General features: G+C 38.1%; 1 protein-coding gene across 1 annotated transcript in view; it reads right to left on the bottom strand.

The window, feature by feature from the left end:
• The window catches only part of LOC124776169 (synergin gamma-like), a 162,799-nt gene that overhangs the window by 30,187 nt on the left and 118,584 nt on the right, over positions 1-14,028 (bottom strand). The window contains 1 exon segment of the mRNA XM_047251010.1: positions 8,593-10,500. Coding sequence (XP_047106966.1) covers positions 8,593-10,500 — 1,908 coding nt within the window.

The following is a 14,028-nucleotide window of genomic DNA, read 5'->3' as shown; positions in this document are numbered from 1 at the left end:
CTCATTGACGCCACCACCAATGCCAACCTGTCTGGATGCCAGTTGACTCATGGGCTTTCTTTTCTGTAATGTTGGATGCTTATTGTTGTCAGCTAAAGAAGACTATGTTCATTGACACAAAAGTGAATGTGCTGAAAGTCACAAATGGAAAATATATCCACCTGACAGGGACATGTATTGCAAGAATAACTATCATTGACAGAACACAGCTGTTTGAATTTGTCATTTTAACAGAATACAGTCAAAATGTTGTTCTCACACAGGACTTCTTGCAGGCATCAGAAGCAGTCACAGTCTGTAGATCAGAGCTCTAGACTGAAAAGGCTATAACAACAAGTACATATAACAAAAACTGCTCTGGGTTCTTGTTTGCCATTGAAGATGTTGTTGTCCCACCATTACTAATGAGTTCCAGTCCTCAATCAAAATGCTCAGTTAAGCTATGAAGCATTTATCAACTGCAAAAAGCTACTCATGCCAGCAGTAATCTTAAGCATTGCGTGTGGTCAAGGAGAACTTTGTATCACTTATTACCATAAGCAGCCACAACGCATTCCAAAATATGTGTGTGTAAGACACCCAAACCAGTCCAGGAAGAGCAGCCAAGTCTCATTGATGAAGAATCATGCACCACTACCACTACAGGCAACGCAAGGAAGGAAGAAGCTTCAATCAAACCGTCAGTAGTATCTGGCCTGACTGAGGAACAACATCAGCAAGTGACAGCCATTCTGCATCAGTTTCCAGACACTCTCAGATTAGAAGTGGAGAACAGAGAGACTAAGCAGCCCATGGTAAAACACTGTATAACGTTGGGGATCATCCACCAATTAATCAGCATTCATATATCGTGTCACCCGCTGAACAACAGGTAATCTTGATGGAAGCAGAGAAAATGCTTTAAGGTGACAGCGTTGCATGTTCAGAATGTCCTTGGTCCACTCCTGTGATACTTGTGAAGAAGAATGATGGCACATCGTATTGCTCCATCGACTACCAATGGCTATGGACCAGAAAAACTCGCAGTTTACATTAAATGTGAAATAGATGCTAATTCTGCCTCAAAATGTGAAAATGCAAAATTACTTAACAGATGCTGTTTCATAGCGAACTATATCCAGATAAGCTATTATCAGAGACAGTTTGAAACAGCTTTATTTTCTGCATACAATGTTGAAAATATAAGCAGGTACTGGCATTGTACATCACTTGGCGAAGCCCAATTTGGAAAGACAATGTGTGCCAGAACCTACTTGCAAAATAAAGTGTATGAACATAATCATGTATCAGTGCACTCAGTGGTCTGGTGCCAAGCCAATGTGGATAGTTGAATGGTGTGTTTAAGGTACAGGTTGTATAATGCAACGTAGTACTCAACTCATGGGACCTAGCATTTTATAAGAAGGAAACACTTATGTTTGTTTGTTACCTACAGCTCAAAAGAGAGTATAATGCGGACAGTTTTAACGTGGCAAATTAGGGAGTGGATGTTTTGAACTGCAGTTCCATCAAATACCGCTAGAGGTCATCAACAATACTCTGCTAACTTCAACAAGCAATTGCGTGGCAGCCATCCCCAAATGCTTTGTGTTATGCATTATTTGTTTTCTTTTCTTCTTTTGAAATAACCAAAGTGACTTGTCCTGATCCATGATGCATTTCGATTACAACCCTTACAACACCAGAAGAGATCGGCGATCCCTGTGACAATGTGTCAGTTCTGCTGTAGGCTGCTGCCCAGCAAAATGGAGGTGGGGTTTGTTTCAACACATTACTCCTTCCCCTGTGGCAGTCAAAATTCTAGTCTATTTACCCTCACAGCCATCTGTGACTATAACATATAGCACCTGCCCTCTGCACTTTTTTGACAGTGCCGAAATTCTTTCCGATGTTCAAATCAAGTTACCGTACATTCAGTTTTGCTTTGATGTTAAGTGCTATGTCAATTCTAACTGTAGTGTTGCCAAGCATGGGTTGTAGGGCTATGAATGCCCATGAAAGGTCAAAATTAGTAGTAGTATGCAGATTTTTTTTTAATCTTCAAATTTGGAGGGAAAAGAGAAATAATGTCCAGAAACACCTTATGTTGGAGAAGCATTCACTTAACCTGCAGGAAAATGCTGCTGGTTTTCAACAGAACAATCATATTTGAAATCTTAAATGCTGCCAAACGACGAAAAGAAAGGCCATTTTGGAAGAAAAAGGTGTTGAAGTTTCAGCAAAAGCAAACATCCCACTCAAAAAGTTCCCAATCAGCACTTTTTTTAACAGTCAGTTTCAAAGAACTAATAATTTGATTGTCTTCACTCAAGTAGCATGACAAACTTTTAAATTTGTGTGTCTAATCATTTACAAACAAAGAAAATAGATGCAAATTTTGATAAAAATAGATGCAAATTTTGCAAAAAATAGATGCAAATTTAGCAAAAAATGGAAGCTAATTTAGAAAAAAATAGATCGAATTTAGAAAAAAATAGATCGAATTTAGAAAAAAAATAGATCGAATTTAGAAAAAAAATAGATCGAATTTAGAAAAAAAAGATCGAATTTAGAAAAAAATAGATCGAATTTAGAAAAAAAATAGATCGAATTTAGAAAAAAATAGATCGAATTTAGCAAAATATAGAGGCAAATTTTGCAAAAAATAGAGGCGATTCTGGTCAAAAATAGATGCTACGTCTCTGACCCTTACCGATGACTGAACAAAGTCACTAAGAAAGATGTATATCCATTGCCGTGCACTGAAGACACCCTAGAGTACTTGAAAGGAGTAAAGCATTTCAGGGCTACTGGCAAATGAAGATTGACTGGGAAAAGTCTGCTTCATAACTCCAGACAGTCACTATGAGTTTAAAGTTACGTCATTTGGAATGTGTACCTCCAGCCACCTTCAAACATATGATGGACACACTGCTTCGGCATCTTAAATGGTTTAGCTGTCTTTGCTATCTGGATGACACAGTGTTTTTTTTTTTTTTTTTTTTTTTCGAAAAAAATTGAAGAAAATCTAAGCTTGCTGACAACCATGTTGAAATGTGTTCAAACAAACTGCAGGCCTCCACATAAGTCCAAAAAAGTACTACTTCATCACACAAGAAATGAAAATCTTTGCACAAAGTGAATGGCGATATGAATCCATCCAAATCCAGAGGAAATAAGAGCAATCACAAATTTTTTGACTCCCGAGCACATTCATGATGTGAGAAGTTTTCTTGGAATAAAGTTGGTGATGAACTACTCTAAACTGAGTGAATGCCTTTCAGCTATTTGAACCATCAACATGTTCCAGCTTTAGTTATTAGGCAAATCATTCACTGCTGTGATGCATCACCATTCTCTATGCTGGCTGACAGTTCCTGAAAGTTCCACGGGTAACTGGCAAGATGGGCACTGAGGCTTCAGGAGTACATCACACTGGTATGCAAAAGCAGAAAAAAGACAAGATACTGAGTGCCTTTCAAGAAATCCTTTGGCGGAACACAGCAGCGTAGATGAAATCTAAGTTACTTCTGGATTAAATGACAATGCTGCTGAAAACCACAGAAGCCTTGAAGAAGAGAGAAATCAACCAAAAGTTAGTTCCAATTAACAAACAGAGCATAGTATAAGCAGAAATATGATACGCTGAGGTGGAAATGGCCGCTCGTCGTCATAGTTCATCTATAGTCAGCTAACCTCAATTACTTCCATGATGCTCTAACCCCTGGTCACTTGCATTTTTTGAAGATTATTGACAGAATCAGAGGCAGGTATCACTGACTGAGTGTCCATCAATCTTTCGGCACAATGTGGGCCACTGTAAAGGATGCAACAACAAAAGCACATGCCACAGTTATCTCTGGGGTCTCTGGTACCAATCCCACCTGCAACAGTGCCATTCCACTGTAATGGAACTGACATCCCAGGGAAGTTCCTAGAGTCGACAAAAGGGAACTGATGAATAATAGTCTGCACTGACTCTCTCACCTGCTATGCAGTTACCTAAGCTGTGCTGACAGCTGAAGATCCGGAAACTTTAAAGTTCCTTGTTGTTGAGTGTGATGATCCCTGTCCATAGAAAAGTCAAGATTAGTGTCAGAGGTAAGGTCTTGTTGTGACAGCACCCACAGGATGATAACTGTCTACTATATATAGAAGCATGGTTACAAATGCTTTAATAAGACATCAGCATATACACTCCTGATGTACATTAATGTCTGCTCCACAGTCAGAATGCCAAGACAACAATGGATACACTGTTTCTGATTCTAGTGAATGATATTCAGGATGACCACATGAAACACATCACTAGTACTGAAGTAGCTGGCTTGCATATGGACCCTGGACACCCAGGAGGAAGACCAAGAGCACTAAAAAGCCAGGCAGCGGCCAATCAAATACAACCCGGGAGACTTGGGCTGGATTTTTACACTTGTGTGGAAAGCAGGTCTGTACGAAAAGTTACTAAAGTACTACTCTGGGTTGTATCATACCATTCATCACTTGTAGAACACCACGTATGACTTTGAGGATTATGACCTTTCCATCAATAAGACAAAAGCACGTATGTCAGTCATGTCCTCCATTTGAAACTCTATTGCAATCCAGAGGAACAGATCGACAATGGGAGGGTGTAGTTTCAAAGGGGCTCCATGTAGCTTCAGACGGGCTACCTTTGGTGCTTATCAGAGTAAAGAGGATGTAACAACATAACCAGAATGCATAGATCTGTCAGCACTGCCTTCACCAAGCGAGCTGTAGTCAGTACTCCTGAAACAGTGGGTCACTATTTTTGCAGGTGAGGCAGCAATGCTGCGAGCTGTGGTGCATACAGTGCAGCGTAATGACTAGTGTTGCTGGCTGGCATGCTGCGGAATCCCAGTTCAAACCCTATCACCAGCATTTACTTGTTATTTAGTGTTAATCATTCCTGGAAGGTTCTTGAAATATCTTATGTTAATATATTCTGGACAATTTGATGTCTGTGTAAATACCAGCATTCTGGAATTCTGCTGTTTGTATATATAGTTGCACTCTTTGCCCATGACGTCAGCTCTGTTCTGGCTGTACACTGGTGTCAGTAATACACGTACTTTCCATTGATGACCCTGTCTTCAGATTGGACTCTACTGTAGTTTTGGCCAGCCGGGATGGCCCAGCAGTTCTAGGCGCTATAGTCTGGAACTGCATGACCGCTAAGGTCACAGGTTCAAATCCTGCCTTGGGCATGGATGTGTGTGATGTCCTTAGGTTAGTTAGGTTTAAGTAGTTCTAAGTTCTAGGGGACTGATGACCTCAGAAGTTAAGTCCCATAGTGCTCAGAGCCATTTTTTGACTGTAGTTTGAACATCACAAAATAGTCATTACGATTCCTTTATACCCAAAGAGCTGCTTCCACAATGAAATTTATGATTGCCATGTTCAATGAAGCCCTTTAGTACTGCACCTAACTGGCCATTTTAATAATTCTACAGAACTGAAAAAAAGGCTATGGTTTTAGCTCTCTGCCTTGCTCTGCACCAACTAACAGTCACAGGATTTTATTTATTTACTTATTAAGTGCCTTCACATCATGTACAGCTTTGCTCCCTACAAGCAAAGTCAGTGGTCTTCAGTACTTCTGTCGGTAACCAAAGGAAACTAAGTGTACTCTCTGAAGAGGACAGTCAGTACAAACATGCATTATATTACTACCAGAATTAATGTCCCTGGTGTAATTCAAAAGGAAGTTTGTGTTAACTCCAACAGTCAATTTTCAAAGCTGACTGAATACATTCCAGGTTTACAATTTATACTCAGTGCCATACAAAGAGAGATTGACAGCCTTAGAAATAAAAATATGGGATTAATAAAAAGGCAAAAATGCCTGAATTGTTACAAACCAAGAACACAACCAAGCAGAGAACCAAGGCAAAGTTCTAGGCACAAAACACAACTGATCACTAATGATACAAGATTTACAAATTCAAACCGATTTAATGTGTTATCTGCAAGTGCCAGTTCAGACAGTAGGCTATTCTATTACAGTAAGCAAAGGACACAACAGTTCTTTATAATTTCAATGTAATTATTTTGCCTTATTCCTACTAAAATTTTTATATTTAACATTTTCTGTGCACTCTTCTGATTAATTTCCATAGCGGGCTTCCTTTCCAAAGTTACTGCCAGTTATATCACAAAATACAACAATATTTTTGTAGATAGATACAAAATTTTTGCTGTTACTGTCAGCTAAACTATTAATGGGCATTCTGATTGTGATGCAAAAATGCTTACACAGCCAAGGTAGTTAGGTCCTAGCCAATTGATGAACTCCTTTTTCAGTTTCAAAAGGTTATGGAAACACCCATGGAATTCCCCCAGTTTACGCTCAACTTCTTGTACAAGTTCTTTTAAGAAGACGATTTGGTGATCTTTTATGTTACTGAGAGTAAAGAAAGCCACAATAATTGTTCACATATTTAGTATCTCATTTCTCATGCAAATGTTGTTAAGGCACCATAGAAGCTCTTATCTTTGCACCTCTTTCTGTAATACCCACAAGACTCATTTTTTTGAAAGTTTTAACTTGTTCGATAATTCCTGACCTATTTCCATTCCTCACGGCACATATGCTTTGCAGTTTGAATGTATTACGTTTGATATACACCCCAATTTTTTTCTCTTCCTATCTTCTTTCTTATGTGTTTGTTACTTTTGTAAGCAGTTCAATGATTATTCAGTGCATGTTCTATGTATTCCAGCATATGTGCTCCTCTCTCTTTTTGACCTCTGAAGTTTCTTTGTGACCTGTACCAACAGTTTTCTTGTATTCTGAGTTTCTACTGTTAAGAGAAACAGGTCAGAATTTTATCACTGAAACACACAGATTAGGGCCTATAGTTATCTCCATTTTCAATTGACATTCATTATTTACGTGCCGTTTCTTTAGGAAACTGTAAAGTAACATGGTCCATTTGGTCTTCTACCAGTTTGACTTATACCTCTTGATGAATCTGTCTTGTTCATGTCAACATGTTTAGGATCCATCAGGATAATTTCTTCTGTAGTACTTCAGCCTTCTTAATATCAATTTCATATGCTGTACCCCATACTGAACAACTATGTAAGATTAAGGATAAGAATGTGGATTTGTATAAGCATTGTTTAGGTACTTTGAGAGTTTAAATTCATATTGATGAAAACCAGAAGGAGGCTTTGTATCAGTGTGATGCATGTTGTAGTACGGATTCTTGTCTACTATGATACCTAGGTATTCAAACTTACCAACCCAGTAAATTTTACGACATTCTAGCCTTTTTCTTGTGGCTTCATCCACGAACGGGCATTCGACACAATACGTTGTCCTCCCTCCCTCCACCCCCTACTCCCATCTCCTCCTGCCTCCCTCTCCCTACACTGAATCCTCCCCATGTCACCCTATTCATCTCTTCCTTCTAACCTCTCACCATCAATCTCCTCCTCCCCACTCCCCTTATCCATGTCCTTCTCCTCCTCCTATTCCCTCTCCATCGCCTCCTTCCCCTCTAACCCTATACATTTCCTCCTGCCCCCCTCCCTTCCTTCCCTGTATATCCTCACATCTATCCATTTTCAACTTCCCCCAGCTGTGCCCATCTGCACATACATACCCTGAAAAACAGGCCAATAAAGCAGGCTGATACTAATGCCGCAACACACCTGCTGTGCTTGACAGCCTGCTTATCAGGAGCTTGAAAAACATTTCTTGCCCCTGTCGATAAGGCAGGCTGATACTCTTCCAGCACAACAGACCTGTCATGCACGGCAGCCTACAGTGAGGGGCTGAGAAAACATGTTTGCCCACACCCTGTATGGAGGGTCTGATTGAAACTCTCTCCTCACTGTAACTAACGTCAACCTATTCTTTCTGCATACATACACAGATATCCACTCACTCTTTCAAAACTAATGCACTGAAGAGCTAACTTATCAATTACACATAGCAGGTTAGTTACAAATATCAGACTATTTTATACAATTTTAGAAGTAAATCAAAATGAGCCCTTCATTACAACTGACTGGAACAGGACAATTACTGTAGCTTTTTCAACAGTCAATGGCCATCCCCTTAGAGGTAACACATTATTTTAAATTACTAAGCTAAGTGGTAACAATATTATGAGAAGGAAAGTTGTCGCTCAGCATCTCCACTATATGGTGAGTGGCAACTTTACTTCTCATAATATTGTTACATTCCATCCTGGATTACCCATTGTCTGATTTATGCTAACTGGCAGACACTCAGTCTGACACATAGAACACAGAAAAAACATTGTGAATTTGGTGTAGTAAGATTACAAATAATTTTCAATATTGTACCTCTGAAATCTATAGGTAACAGCTGGTTTCAAAATGACTGATGTGAATAACAACAGTAGTGATCAACTTAGAAAGTGATTTCTGATATTCAAAGGGGGCTGGTTCAAATCCATTAAGTTAGTTATTCAAATAACCAGTCTGATTTTGTGTACAATGAAGAGTAATAAAAAACAACATTTACAAAAGCAATATACAACAACCCTAATCTTACACTAGTTTATCTATGCTATTTTTTCCTTTCCCTTTTAAGTTGTCAGATTAATAGATTCTTACCTGTGGTGACACATTTTGTGAATGAGAAGCACCAGGTTGCTCAGATCCTGAGGGATATACTTTAAGGTCCAAGCTTGGTAGTGATCCATGTCTACTAAGAGAGAAAGTAGGAAATTCCAAGCTGCTTACAGAATGTGTGTCGTACAAAATATCCTTGGTTACTGCAGATGGCTGATTGTCAGAAGGGAATTCTTTGCTCACACAACTGCTTGGCTCTCCAGAATGAACATCAGTACCAACAAAGTCGCCAAATTCATCTTCTACTGCTTCACTGCACAAAATATCTGTTCTGGTAGGTTCCTCAAACACAGACAGCGATGCTACCTTTGATGGACTGTCTTTGCTATTGATAATGTTGAAGTTATTGCCCAGCTGGAAGCAATCAGGAAATGATTTGTCATTAGAATCGCACTGTTTTCCATCGATCTTGAGATCACTGCTCACACTTAACACTTTCTCTTCTGCAGTACTGCAATTGGTATTTAAACTTAAGTTTTTAAGTGGTGAAAAAATATCTATTTCACTGAGGCCAGAGCTTGAACACTTCACTGAAACTGGAGTATCCACAAGGTGCAATTCCTCTGTACTGCATGGTGCAGTATGCAGAGAATTAAAAATGTTATCCATAGCACCACTAGCAGATTTACTTTGAACAGCAGAAGCAGCTTTAGGAACTGTGTGATCTGAACTGTGAAAAGCTGTCCAATCCACTGGAAACTCTGCAGTCTGAGAAGCATTAAATACAGATGGAGGAGTAAGTGGTACTTTGTTTACTCCACTACTATCTCTTGAAGAAATGGCAGCAAAAGGGTCATCACTTGACACTTCTGCTGTAACAAAGTCTCCAAAATCATCAGCCAAGTCCAGACTGCCAGTGTTATTTAAAAGTGGTGACTCTCTTTCTACTGTTGATAGTTCTCGGAGTGCACTGTATTTATCTTCTTCAACTGCCATCAGTTCACTCATATTATTAACTCTTTTAGCTATATCCTTAACAGAATGTTCCTCGTATTGCATATTTTGATGAACTACTGGCTTCTCCAAATCTTGTTTTGTATGGTGGGTGTTAACAACACTGTAATTTGGTGATGTAGTATTAGTACCTGAAGCAGAGGTAACAAGTTCATTTGATCTGTCTTTTAGTACTTCATTTGAACTTTCCAGTCTGCTAATCACAGAAGTTAATTTTTTGCCTGCTCTTATAGCACTTTCTTTCAGCACATATGTACCACTCGGAGAAGTGGTTGAAGTAGTGCCTGAAGACATATTCTCCACATTATTTTCTGCCAGAGAAGTTTCAGCCTGTTGGAAATCAGTAAATTCATCTTCTGCTGCTGGAGACACAGAATTTATGGGAAGCTGGCTGTTTTTGTGACTATGATGGTGGTGGTGATGGTGATGTTTATGTCGCATTTTGCTTTGTTTTGGAGTGCCAAGAGAATGATTGGCAAGTCTGCTACCAATACCTCGTGATTGACTTGTATTTCCAACTATGATCACATTTGGACATTTGTGAGTTATGCTTTCTGTATTAAGGCTATGGTTCTTCTGGACTGAACTGTCACTGGGAGGTGAATTATATCTCAACTTATCTGAGTTGTTTGCATCAGGATTAACAACTCTTTCAGTTACAGATGTTCCCACAGTAAAACTCTGGAAATCAGTGAAGTCATCAACAGAGTCTTCATTTCCAGTTTTTGTCTCCTTTGCAATACAGCCTGGCGATGAATTATCATGCTCAGAATTTAATTTCAAATTCAGTTCTTCTCTTTTCATTTTGCTATGGGAACCAGGTAACTGCAAATCCACTGCAACCGTTGCTTGGCGCACAACACCAACATTCAGGTTAGGAACAGGTGCCTGAGGTATGAGATTCAATACACCAAGACTGCTGAACGGGCACCCATTCTGTGAAGAAAAATGACTATGAGTAAATATTCTTATTAAATTTATGAAAAAATGTATTTATATGTTGTCAAAATTTCATTGAAAACAAGAGTTGGCAACAAAGACAGAAAAAAATAAAAAATAAAACACTCAATGGAAAAAGTCAGTATAGTTTCCATTTATTATAGTGATGGGAGATGTCTAGCCAACATACCACATACAGCAATGCAAGCTCAAAGTACAGCATCTTAAATGAATAATTGGTGAATATTTAGATTCAATATACGTAAATATGATTCCACTGCTTTTTATTAATATACACCTACTAAAAAGCCACACGTTAGATAATGTCATTTCTGTTCAGAACAGCAGTTTCCCATTCTATGAGGAAGAGCATATAAACGTAATTATGAAAAACAAAATTTCAAAATTCTTAATTTTTAAGGAGACACATACTCATCTTCTAACAGAGCTTGTGATGTGCAAATTATTCAATAAAAGACAGAAAATACTAGGGTCTAATGAGATGTATCATGGTATGATAAACAGTAGAAACCAACAAAGTCATCAGTGGTGATATCATATCTTACGGACAATATGGCTCTCCCTAATGATTAAGCAACCTTTAAAAAAAAAAAAAATACCATTTTTATTATTTGATTGCAAAACCAGACTAAAATGAAATTCTTAGTTTATAAAATCGAACTGACTATTAAAATCCCTGAAAATCATCATCTGAACTTTCTTCTTCTACCGTTTCATCGTAATTGTTGTCCTCTACACAGATAAGATCCCCGCAGCTCATGTTTGCCGCATCAATGCACTGCTGCTACCAGTTGAATCCAATGTTGCTAGATAGAGATATATTTCATGCAGCATTGAATATATGGCCATTTTTAAGACTCACAGAATTTTAAATCAAACACTGGACATTTTTATACTTGTTTTGAGTGTAAGATGCACCTGAATTCTGTAGGCAATTTTTTGAATAAGAAAGTGTGTCTTGTAGTCCACAAAATACGGCAACCGTTAATGGTCTCCCTGCAATCCAGTTAGCAAAGTTCACTGCACATTTAAACCACAGTCTTTGATGGCCTATGTTCCAACTCACAGAGCCACTGTCTATTGCTCACAGTCCTCCTTAACGTCCCGTCGACAACGAGGTCATTAGAGATGGAGCGCAAGCTCGGGTTAGGGAAGGATGTGGAAGGAATTCGGCCGTGCCCTTTCAAAGGAACCATCCCGGCATTTGCCTGAAACGATTTAGGGAAATCACGGAAAACCTAAATCAGGATGGCTGGAGATGGGATTGAACCGTCGTCCTCTGAATCATACCCTAAAGGTTAGTAGTTATAGGTAGTAGGTAGTAAGTAGCTGGTAGTAAGTAGTATGTAGTTAGTTAGTTAGTAGTAGTAGTAGTAGTAGTAGTAGTAGTAGCTTTATTCATCCACAGATCTCTTTTTACACGGTAACAGGACATGTCAAAGTATTTACAAGTTTAGACCAATTTAAAATAAGCTAATTCGATACACATTCATCTACAGACTTCCAGTAAGAAACAATCATCAAATTTTCTACTAATATACAATACTTTTTTTACAAATAAGTTATTAAATAAGGTAATGCCACACTTTTCACTCATATCTCATTAACACACACACACACACACACACACTGGTGATCTCTGGGCCATTTTCTGTACCGCAACTTCCCATTTTCTATCCTGAAAAACTGAGTCAGCGTCCCTCTATAGTGAGTCAGATGTTGAGCTCAGAAAGAGGAAGAGGTATGCGTATCTTGAGGGTAAGTATTTCTAGAAAAGGAAAAAAACATTGTGTGAAGGTGTTATGAGGAATGTTGGATGCTTTATAATCATTATTATCTATTTTGTAACTTTTTGTTTTTTTTACCAAACCACTACTCTGCTTTATAAGTAATTCTTCAACGTATAAAATGCATTGCATAACTGGTACTTTTTAGCTGCCTTTTTAAATAAGTGTATTTTTGCAGTTTCTTTAATCTCTTTTGGTAATTTATTGTACAGTTTTATTCCTTGGTAAATGTAAGTTGAGTCTAGCTCTTGTTCCATGGTCATGGACAGGGCTGTTCGTGCAGTAATTACCAATGTTATTTTTGATGTGTACAACTCACTGGTAAATGTATTCACATGGAGCAGTTAAAATCCCCAGTGTTTTGAACAGATCTTTAGAATAAGCTCAACTACTATTTTTGGTTATTATTCTTATGGCTCTTTTCTGGAGTTTGAAAATTTTGTTCATAATTTGTGCATTTGTTTCCCAAAAAGAGAATGCCATAGCTAAGAATAGAGTGTACATATGAATAGTATGTAACTAAAAGACACTGCATGTTACACACTGATGACAGTATTCCAAGGGCATAACATGTTGATTACACTCTGGCTGCAAGTACCTTTGTGTGTTCACACCACTTCAACTGAGAACAATATTCATTCCTAGAAATTTTGAATTTGTTACACAGTCTATAGAGGTGCCATCTACATTTAATTTAACATTGTCATTCTCCCTCTTCAAACTGAAATTCATGGCATTAGTTTTCTTTATGTTCAATGTCACTTTATTGCTTATTGACCAATCGTAAACTTCCTCGAGAGTTTCATTTGCTTTCTCTGCGAGGAGTTCTCTTGTTTTCTCAGTGACTGTAACATTTCTGTCATCAGCAAAGAGAATTTTTTCACCATGATTAACACTATTGGGAAAGTCACTGATGTATATCAGGAGTAGTATTGGTCCTAATATGCTACCTTGCAGAACCCCTATATTAATGTATTTTGGTTCTGATAAGTGTTTTACTAAATGTTTAGATCTATTTGAAGTATGTGTTGTCCTTAGTCTTTGTACCCTATCTACTAGGTATGATCGAAACCAGTCATTAGCTACCCACCTTATTCCCCAATGCTTCAAATTCATGTAATAGAATCTTGTGGTTGACTGTATCAAAGGCCTTAAAAAGATCCAAAAATATGCCTGTGACACACTGATCTTTATCAAGAGCATCAAGTACAACTTCTGTGAATTCTACTATGGCTGACTCCATATTTTTGCCACTTCGGAAACCAAACTGTGATTCACTTAAAAGATTGTATTTATTCAGGTAATTCATTAATCTGTCTTTCATAATTGCTTCTATTATTTTTGAGAATGGTGACAGCAGGGAAATGAGCCAGTAATTTTTGTCTTCTGCATTACCTTTCTTAAGCAAAGGTACAACTCTTGCCTGTTTTAACTGCTCTGGAAATGTCCCTGATGTGAAGGATTCATTCATTATATATGTTAAAGGGCCTTGTATAATCTCTGTGCATTGTTTCAGTACACACGCTGGTACTTCTTCTAAGCCTACTGACTTTTTATTTTCTAGTTTTTGAACAGTTTTATTGACTTCATTCTCTGTGGTTGGAAGTAACATCATTGTATTTAGTGCAACATTATTTACTGGTGTTGTATTTGTTTTGGGGAATATTTACTGTAACTTCTCTGCAATACTTGAAAAATGCTCATTTACATAGTTTTC

Source organism: Schistocerca piceifrons, chromosome 1 (assembly GCF_021461385.2).
Source record: "Schistocerca piceifrons isolate TAMUIC-IGC-003096 chromosome 1, iqSchPice1.1, whole genome shotgun sequence".
Lineage (NCBI taxonomy): Eukaryota > Metazoa > Arthropoda > Insecta > Orthoptera > Acrididae > Schistocerca > Schistocerca piceifrons.
This window is presented reverse-complemented; position numbering and strand designations above follow the sequence as displayed.